Source organism: Telopea speciosissima, chromosome 2 (assembly GCF_018873765.1).
Source record: "Telopea speciosissima isolate NSW1024214 ecotype Mountain lineage chromosome 2, Tspe_v1, whole genome shotgun sequence".
In the NCBI taxonomy this organism is placed as follows: Eukaryota; Viridiplantae; Streptophyta; class Magnoliopsida; order Proteales; family Proteaceae; genus Telopea; species Telopea speciosissima.
Window position 1 is genome coordinate 77,305,045 of NC_057917.1, and position 10,032 is coordinate 77,315,076.

At 39.3% G+C, this 10,032-nt stretch overlaps 2 protein-coding genes across 2 annotated transcripts; one reads left to right on the forward strand and one right to left on the reverse strand.

The window, feature by feature from the left end:
* The first annotated feature begins 2,989 nt into the window (after nt 1-2,989).
* LOC122650765 (pentatricopeptide repeat-containing protein At4g21065) lies at nt 2,990-5,110 on the forward strand. Its single transcript, XM_043844150.1, has one exon. The coding sequence runs from the start codon at nt 3,043-3,045 to the stop codon at nt 4,918-4,920; it is 1,878 nt and encodes a 625-aa protein (XP_043700085.1). The 5' UTR covers nt 2,990-3,042; the 3' UTR covers nt 4,921-5,110.
* A 1,861-nt stretch (nt 5,111-6,971) lies between these two features.
* On the reverse strand, nt 6,972-9,037 carry LOC122650766 (probable disease resistance protein RPP1). Its single transcript, XM_043844151.1, has 3 exons — nt 8,600-9,037; nt 7,937-8,565; nt 6,972-7,855 (listed from the first exon to the last, which is right to left on the reverse strand). The coding sequence occupies exons 2-3, from the start codon at nt 8,378-8,380 to the stop codon at nt 7,574-7,576; spliced, it is 726 nt and encodes a 241-aa protein (XP_043700086.1). The 5' UTR covers nt 8,381-8,565; nt 8,600-9,037; the 3' UTR covers nt 6,972-7,573.
* Nucleotides 9,038-10,032: the final 995 nt, after the last annotated feature.

Sequence of the window (10,032 nt, forward strand, 5' to 3'; positions counted from 1 at the left end):
AAAAGAAATAGAAAGACAACACTGTTTTTAGAAATGAAAGTTTGTTTTTTCGTTTTTTTGAGTAAAAACGAAATGAGAGCATTTCGTGATCTGGTCGGTGTGCAGCCTCACACAGCCAGGAGTTGACCGTCCTACCCCAACCCCACCGGGCAGGTTGGTCATTCCGCCCCCTGCCTGTGTGAGGCTGCACGTGGATTGCATGGGCAGATGGCGGCAAAGAATCCAAATTGCGAAAATAAAAGACAACATTGTCAGGGTGTACAGCCCTCTCAAAGTTTTTCCACCCCTGATACTTCCCTTGTTGGGGCGCCGGGTTTCAGGAATCGGTATGAGACATGTGATTTGGATCGTCTTAGACTCTTATATCAATCTAAATCGGTCATTTTTGTCCTTGGTTTTAATTTAAAAAAAATATATATATATATATTACTTTTTTACCTTCGATTTGTATCGATCCACTGATATGGGATTCACTCCAAAATTAGGATCGGGGTCTATCAATATTGATACGGATCGATCAATTCCGCTGATCTGATACCACCATAGTACGACATGTAGATACCAAGGCACATTGGGTAGAGCATGATGATACATTGCTCTATTGTCAAGTAATTAATAAAGAAAAGGTTCGAGTTTCCCTTCAGCCACAATGAATGGGATCCATTCACTACGGGGGAGAGAGTATCAGGAGGGTATTTTGGAAAGATACTAATTAAAACTTAGGAGGGGTTTGTGATCCTTAGGATAATGATTTTCATTCACTGGCTGGTGGAGGGAGATTTATTTGTTCAAAAGAAAAAGAAACTAGAAAACATAGATATAAACAAGCAAGAGCAATCAATGCACGAGGCTCCCGCCATTGCCGGGGGTTCCGGCAAGGATCCTAATATATGCTGACTTAGAGATTGTTTCCATACCAAAACCGTGATCACAATGGAGCAATCTTACCATTGCAGCAAGCAAAACACCCATAAAAATAATTAAAAAAAAAAAATGCTTTAGAACTTGTAAGTACAATAATGCATGCAAACAAGGAAAGTAAACAGTCTAAAAAGCTGCAAACTTTGATGTAGTGGAGAGTAAATTAAGTAGAACAATCTGATAGAAAGATCCAATGAAAAAGTGCAGTAGTAGAACCTCCCCCATTCTCTCATAGAAAAAAATTGGCCAGAACAGAACACCTTCTTCACTTGAAGGCATCATCATCAAGTGAACCCACAATATAAATGTGATCTCTGTTACATCCGCAGAGATTTCTAACAAGAAATTAATTAACAGTTCATAGATGGCAAAAACTAAGATCAGCTTAAAGCTTCTGGTAGACGAGCAGAAACAAAGTCCTCTTGGCAGAATCTGGAAAGGACTTCGTTGATTTCCTCTTCAGCCTCCTGAGATTGCCTGTTGGCACCATAGTAAGACTCCTCACCGCATCTCAAAAGACGACTGGCTGTATTGGCAATCTCTATTCCAGCATAGATAATCTAGACAACCTTTACATGCAACCAAACATCGATAAATCTCTGCTTTTGCAACCTAAGATTGATTCTTCTTGTGGCAATGAAATGCAAATGCTGCTTATGCCACAGAGTGACTACAGCAAAGATGAGTTTGGAATACGAAGGCTGTTTATGCAGAGTGACTGCAATGACGACTATATGCCGAGTGACTTGGAAGGCAATGGAAAGTACTCACAGAGTACTGTTGAAGCAATGAAGCCGTCGAACTATTTACTGTTGTTCTCGGCGTCATGGCTTGACGTGTTGGAATTATGTGACCAATATGAAAGGGGCTTCCTGTGGTTGTTGTGGAGGGAAGATGACGGCTGAGATACGTTTCGTTGGTACTGGTGGTTGTTCTTCTTCTATTGGAGCCAGAGGAGGAGGAGGAGGGTATGTGAAGGAGGTGGTGACGTATATGATTACTGATGATTTGGAGGTGAAACCAATGTCTACCATCTCTAGTATTACCATTCTTAATAGGTATGGTGTCAAGGATGTTGGAGCCTTGGAGGATAGGGTCGCTCATCTCACAAGGAAAGAGGTACTCTGTTTTTCTCTGTTTCTCACTCTCTCACAAAGACGTTTTGCTTTACTGTGTAAGCAGGGATTGGATTTGTTGAGGGCATTATTGCGATCCAAGTCAGTTCTTACGGATGTCTTCCTTAAGAAGGGGGTTAAGTTTAATCCATGTTCTTCACCAAAGACAGAACCTACACAGTGACTTGTATGTTTTTGGGTTGGATTCATCATCATCATCATCATCATCATTTTCTTCTTCTTTGATTGTTTGTGGTGGTATTCGTTCAAGTTTCTGATTTTGTGGTTTGAAATTAGACTCTCTTTGATATGGTTTATGTTTGTATTTTCTGACATACTAAAAGTGGCTGAAGAGCTCTTTATAATTTGCCTCAATTGTAAAATTATTGTTATTTACGGGCGAAGGTAACGAGGATGTGCTGTAACTTAGGTTTCAAAAATTGGTGAATTGAATTGGTAATCGACTGACACCAATACTGATTTTCCATACAGTCAATTCTAAGGAAGAAACTCCAATATATTAATAGCCTTTTCCTTTCAAGAAATTTGTTGGCGAAATGGGTTTATTTCGCCAGCAAACCCATGCAATTCTATGCAGAGTTTGTCGACGATTCTTTAGAAAAATCATAGATGCATGTTAGCTCATTTCAGCAATCATCGATATATATCGATTTTGCTAGTCATTGATATCGATATCGTATCAATACCATATCGATAGCACGATACGAACAAGATGTAAAATGGTTAGAATACTCATTTTTTAAGAAAATTCAGGAGCAATTTGACTAATATCGAATCAGTTTTAGGTATTGCCGATACCCGTTCCGATACCGTGCACTAAAACCGTGTTAGTAAACCGCTCGTAAAAGAGCCATGACACATTCACATTCACGCCTTCAAGAGTTTGTTAGTCTTTAGTCTCTGAGTCAACCCCACCAGAACGACCTATTTTAGAAGAGTTGATAAAATCATGTGAAATTAGGCTCTCTGAGTCGAAGATGATCTAATGCAAACAAAGCAACTCATCATCTCCTTTCACTCATCTTTTCTGCACAGTTTCTCATCGTCAGCATTAACATATTACAACTCCAGAAATTCCCTGCTCTTCTCCTGTTTCTGCACACTAAGCCCTCCAAAAACCTCTAAATCCTACACGCTCAAGAAGTGCATTGCGCTCTTGCTGACATGTGCCTCTTCCAAATTCAGATTGAAGCAGATCCATGGCTTCTCCATCAGGAATGGTGTTCCTTTCACCGACCCGGACCTTGGGAAACACCTCATCTTCACCTTGGTTTCTCTTTCAGGTCCCATGTCCTATGCCCACCACATCTTCTCGCAAATCCAAAACCCAAACATATTTACTTGGAATACCATGATCAGAGGGTATGCTGAGAGTGAAAACCCTGCACCAGGCATTCAATTGTACCGTCAAATGCAGATTTCCTCCATTGAACCTGACACCCACACCTACCCTTTTCTTCTCAAGGCCTGCGCAAAGCTGCTGACCGTCAGAGAAGGTGAGAAGATACACTGCACTGTCATAAGAAATGGGTTTGAAGCATTGGTCTTTGTTCAGAATACTTTGGTTCACATGTATGCTGCCTGTGGGTTTTATGAGAGCGCGCACAAGTTGTTTGAGTTAATGCCTGAAAGAAACCTCGTGACATGGAACTCTGTGATTAATGGGTTTGCTCTTAATGGGAGGCCCAATGAGGCTCTGACGCTTTTCAGGGATATGGGCTTGGAGGGTGTTGAACCAGATGGTTTCACCATGGTTAGTTTGCTCACTGCTTGTGCTGAGCTTGGAGCTTTGGCTTTGGGTAGGAGGGCTCACGTGTACATGCTGAAGGTTGGTTTGAACAGTAACTTGCATGCTGGGAATGCCCTTGTAGACCTCTATGCAAAATGTGGGAGCATTAAAGAGGCACATAGAGTATTTTTTGAGATGGAGAGAAAGAATGTTGTCTCTTGGACTTCTTTGATTGTTGGCTTGGCCGTTAATGGGTTTGGCAAGGAAGCAATTGAGCTCTTTGTGCAGCTGGAGAGGGAGGGATTGGTTCCCACTGAGATTACCTTCGTTGGGGTCTTGTATGCTTGCAGTCATTGTGGAATGGTGGATCAGGGATTTGAGTACTTCAAGAGGATGAGGGAAGTATATGGGATCATGCCTAAGATAGAACATTATGGTTGCATTGTTGATTTGCTTGGTAGGGCAGGGTTGGTACAAGAAGCACATGATTTTATTCAAAATATGCCACTGCAGCCCAATGCTGTTGTTTGGAGGACTTTGCTTGGCGCTTGCACCATTCATGGGTATTTGGCCTTAGGAGAAGTTGCACAAGCACACCTTGTCCGATTAGAACCCAAACATTGCGGCGACTATGTGCTGCTTTCCAACTTGTATGCGTCTGAGGGGAGGTGGTCAGATGTGCAAAGGGTAAGGAGGAAAATGTTGAGGGAAGGAGTGAGGAAAACCCCTGGTCATAGTCTTTTTGAGCTAGGGAACTGTGTGCACGAGTTTGTCATGGGTGATCGGTCTCACCCACAAAGTAAGGAGATATATGAGAAGCTTGAAGAGATCACAAGGTTATTGAAGTTGGAAGGTTATGTGCCCCGCACGGTGAATGTGCTTGCAGACATAGAGGAGGAGGAGAAAGAGAATGCACTATGTTATCATAGTGAGAAGATTGCAATTGCTTTTGCTCTGATCAATACCGCTCCTCGGACCCCAATTAGGGTTGTGAAGAACTTGAGGGTTTGTGCAGATTGCCATTTGGCTATTAAGCTCATCTCGAAGATTTTTGATCGAGAGATTGTCGTTAGGGATCGTAGTCGATTCCACCATTTTAGAGATGGATCTTGTTCTTGTGGGGATTATTGGTGAAAGATATTTATTATGGGTTAATTTTGTTTGTTGAGTGAACTTGGTAGGGTCAATGCCAAAGATAAGCAGTCCTATTCAAAAAGAACAGAAGGAAGAATTTAATTAGTTGGACATTTTACTGTGCCATTGTATAATTTATAAGAAGGAATTGTCATGCCAAAGATATGCACATTTCTCTTTTTCTTGTTTTCGTTTTTTTTTCTTCCACTTAATCATTGCCAAAATGTGTGCTAACCTTTGAAAAGAATGTAATTAGTTGGACATTTAAGATTAGTGGATTCGAGTTGAACTTCATCTAAATATTTTTTAAGCATCGGCACCAACAATTCCACTGTCTGCATCCATCTGTGCATCATGTTTGGATAATGCATCTCAGGGTGGGTATGCCAAAATCCCAATGGGATGCCAACTTAGATGTTACCGGTTTTTGGAAAGTGGCAAGGACTATTGACCCAAATTTTTGAGACCCACTTGGCTACTTGGACCACAACCTAAGCTGCACAATTTTGGATCCTAGAGAGGATAGGAATGAAAATTGCTTTGATAAAAGCTGACGTGAGACCTCTACCCTTCTGAAAACAACTGAAGGAAAAGTTGCCAGGTTGAGCAAAATTTAAGCTGGAGGTGAGAAAGCCAGTGAATTTCACAGCATTCTTTCAATTCCATGCAATATTTCTCTGTTCTCTCTTAGCCCTCCTCTCAACATTTTGTCTATCAATCAAAATGGTAGCACTGAAATGCTTTGAAAATGGCAGATTAACTCTCGTCTATCATTTATAAGTTGTTTGATCTACTTAAGTCATGCCTGAATCTTTTCCTTTTCTTTTTTCTCCTAACTCTTACTGGTTTGGTATTCTTTTCACTGCAAAAGATATTTCTGGTTACTCAGCATTTTGAATCCGTTCTTAGTATATTTCATATGTTATTGTCAATCTTCATTTAAAAAATGTTGATCTGAAATCTTGGCTTGGCTTATTGTCAGTTGATTTTATTTAGATATCCATACCTTCTGTTGACCAATTGCTTCATTCAGCTTACCTTTTATCGATCTGTTGTTTTATTATTATTTTTTTCTTCTTCCCTGGAGAACTGTATTTGAGCTGCCAAGTTATTCTTTATCTGTACAAAAGTTAAAGGAAAAGGCTTGTCTTAAGAGAAGAAATGGTTGAGCATCTGATTTTTCGTAATATCCATTTGCAGCATAAGCTTGAGGTTGCTGGCAATTTTTACTCATGTGCAATCCTGCGTTCTACAGGTAAGATCCGTTGATTTAATATGCGCCTCATTTTATTTATAATGAAATAATTTAGTGCATCAATTATCTGTTTGTATCTCTGTTCTGTTATGCTGTTCATGTACTTTGAAATTCATCTAGTCAGATCAAGCTACCCAAGTTAATCATGTTCATTTCGTTTCACCTCCTGTTTCGTTTCGGACATGTCAAAATTACCGAAATAAGCCAAATTTCGGCAAAATTTCAAATTATAGTGTTGACACCTTACTTCTGATTGAGGGAAACAAATAATGGGGATGAGGATGTGGGCGTGTTTATTATCAGCATAATGAAGGTGATCCAGTAATGGATACCCTAGAACAGTTCCTTTTTGTACTGAAGAAAAGATGATGAGGCCACCAGCACAATGACGGATGCTATAAGTATTCAATTAGATCCAGAAATTAGATGACTCAGAAGTAAAGCTCGTTCAGAACTGGGAAACTTGTCTTGGTTGTGTCAAACGACTCAAACCAAGCTCTTGATGTAGGTGTTTAATCAGATGCACAAACCATGGTTGCTATGGGAGCCCAATGCAAGTGTAACATTTGGACAAAGGTATGCTGAATCCAGGTATGTTCAAGATATATGTCCACTTAAGACTGTTATGTTCCTCCACATGTGTTTTCTATTATTCCTTAAACTTCTTTTCTGAGAAAATGTCTTTAACATGCTAATAATCAAATCCATCAATCTGTTGGTGCATACATTTGATCAGCTTGACTCAATTATTTCAGATGTGGGAACTGGTTTTAGCTCACAAGTTTTCCAGCTTTGTTTATACTATGCCAGCATGAAATGTATTTTATCTCAAAAAATTTCATACAGGGTAATGTAATTGTGAAGATGCTGCAGCTATCAATCTTAAAATTGAATTAGCAAGAAGTACAACAATTTCTCCCCAAAAGGATTTGATGTAACCAGTGCAGTGCATTGCATTGTTTATCTGTTAATTTATTCTCAATTAAGTAGCTTTTGATGCCATGCTATGAGCCACAGTTCAAGTAACGTCCAAATGTGAAGAAATATATTGAAACTTAGACAATATACTATAAATCTCCATATGAGAAGGTTAGAGCATCCATGGAATGAATCCCAAATCATTTTTCGGATATGCAGCAGTTCAATAGGTCCAATTGAGCCCCTGCTTATGGACTCTCCAGTGTCCCCTTGATGTTCTTTCACTGGGGCCCCATCTGCTCCAACACCTCATTGAGGAGATATCATAGTCTCCAACATTAACATTTATTGCACTTCCATTTTCCAACATTGACAGGTTCTCATCATCTCGAATATGGCAAAAGGCGAATACCCTTTGATGTGCTCCTGGGGTGACTTCAATTTCTCCAGTCTTTCGTGAAACCTCTGGCTCCTGTATTTTCACTTAATTTCCAGAGTCTTCTGTGGAACCTTGTCGTCCCTTTTTTCCCTGCGAATGCCAATTTTTTCAAGCCACACAATGTCATTTCTTCCAAAAGGGTGGTACTCAAAATCCACCCAGAGAAGAAGTCCAACGATCTCAAAGTCAGGATTGGGAAGGTGAGCCCCCTCCATTTCAAAAGTGCCAACCCTTCTTTTTAATTTATGCATCCTCAAATCTTTAAATCGGTCAGGGATTGCACCCCCAGGAAGAGTGAGATGTTCTATATGCCCGTACACATCCTGTAACAGAAAGAAAGATGACTAGGTAAACTGACAGTTGACTGTGATGCTTAAACACAAACACACACACACACGGATCACCTGGAAAAGTTTGTTCCTCAGAGTATCACCAAGACTAGTGCTACATCCATGCATGAACAAGAGTCTCAGTGATGGCAATCCAATGAGGCCTTCAACCTCAGAAAGCTTCCAGCAGTTATTAAGACATAACTTCTCCAGGTATTTCAGGTGCAAAATGTCTGGTACCCTTTCCAATGAAATGCAATTTGCAACATCTAAGACAATTAAGCTGGAGGGAAGCTTTGGGAGAGACTGAAGGCTTGTGCAATTCTGCAAATAAAGTTCTTTGAGTGAAGATAAGCCCCCGAAATCATCAGGAAGGCCACTGAAATTATTGTTCCCCAGATTCAACCACACAAGGTATGAGAGCATTCCAAAATCTTGTGTTAATTTAACTAACCCAGTTCCTGACATGTTAAAACATTTCAGAAATCTCATCTTTTTCATTGAAGCTGGTATTAGCATCTTGCAAGATGAAATATCTAGATCCTCCAGTTGCTCCAAGGATCCAACTCCATCTGGTAAGTTTGTTACTGCAGATCTATTAATGTGAAGCACTCGTAGATTTTTCAAATTGTCAATGGAATCAGGTAACTTTTTTAATAACCTGCAGGCTCCAATTTTCAGCTTCTCAAGTTTTCTTATTACAACTTCAAATGTAGAAAGAAATTGGCGTTGAGATACAGGGAAGTCAGGTATTTCTCTGATTGCTGTACCTGTCAAGTTAAGCTCAACCAACGATTCCATTTACCCAACTGAAGTTGGAATGCTTTTCAATGATGTACACTGCTGCAACGATAAGCTCTTCAATTTTGACAGTGATCCAACTGAACAAGGTAATTCATCAATGTCAGTCCCGTCCAACATAAGGGTGACAAGAGATTCCAAATAATATATTGAGTGTGGTAAACGGGTCAATTTGCTCATTGTTGCCGTTAGCACTTCTAGGCATTTAAAAGAGTATGGCAGTTGTTCTATCGCAGTTCCATCAACATGAAGCTCTCTTAAGTCTTGCAGGCAGCCAACCTTTAAGGGCAAATCAGTCAATCCTGAGTAGTTAGAGAGAATAAGAATTTCAATTGATCCCAGGTCACACATACTTGGTGGAAGCTGCCGAAGTTTCTTGCAGCGTCTCAAATTCAAGAATTCCAAACTCTTGAGATATCTCTATAATACTATTATATGTCATTTTATTTATATAAATAGATTTAAAATTCAAATTGAAAAAGTTTTTTTAGAAGGATAATTTATAGATTAATTTTATTATCCTGATGATTTCTAAATTGGAAAAAGTTTTTTTCTTAGTATGTTCTGTACATGAGTTTCTATCCCAACAAGGTTATTTGCAGCTTGGGTGTTGCTTAACTCAACCAAAACATCCTTGATTAGTTACTCATTTACATACCATTTTTGACATATTTGCCCCCACCCATTTTTCTTCTTTCCGGGTATTGTTGCAGGAGACACGATGAAGACCCGACCTCGATCAGAGAAGAAGAACCTGATTCCATTGACAATTTGCTCGACATAGGGTGATGCCCGGACCACTCTAAAATCTCTGTGTATTCTCCTTTGTTTTTTTCTTTCTCCCTTACATTCTTGAGTGTGGGTGAGTGTTCAAAAATTTGTTTGCTTCCACCTCTATTTTTGAGCACATTTTTTGACATCTGAGCTTATTTTTTTCTTCAATATTTTTTGAATCCCAATTCACCCCCTTTTGAAATATCTCTTGATCCTAACAAAGAAAATTCGTATTGTAAATTAGACGATTAAAATATTGCAAAAATATTTATAAAATAAAGCGACAAAGGTTCTTTGAGATTTTTGAGGGAGGGTATTCTAGCACCTTTGTGTCTTATCTCTCCCCTCACAAAAAATGACCTCGCCCTTCAATATACGATGTTGTTTTGCTACACCTCATTGTTGTGTTTTCTTATTCTTTATGCAGCTTGTTCATAAAACATTCCCTCGTCAAATAAATATTAATACTAATTAATATTTTCAAAATCTTTTGTAAAATATTTACAAACTTACCATCGGATCTGAATTTCATCAAATCAGGCACAAACATTCTTTCTATGATATTATTTGTTACAATTTACAAGAAGTAAATTCCG

What these genes read in the sequence shown, in the direction of transcription:
- LOC122650765 (XM_043844150.1), top strand. Translation starts at nt 3,043, where the DNA reads ATGCAAACAAAGCAACTCATCATCTCCTTTCACTCATCTTTTCTGCAC.
- LOC122650766 (XM_043844151.1), bottom strand. Translation starts at nt 8,380, where the DNA reads ATGCTAATACCAGCTTCAATGAAAAAGATGAGATTTCTGAAATGTTTT. An exon ending in TGAGGAACAAACTTTTCCAG is followed by an intron (nt 7,856 to 7,936) that starts GTGATCCGTGTG and finishes TTTCTGTTACAG; the next exon opens with GATGTGTACGGGCATATAGA.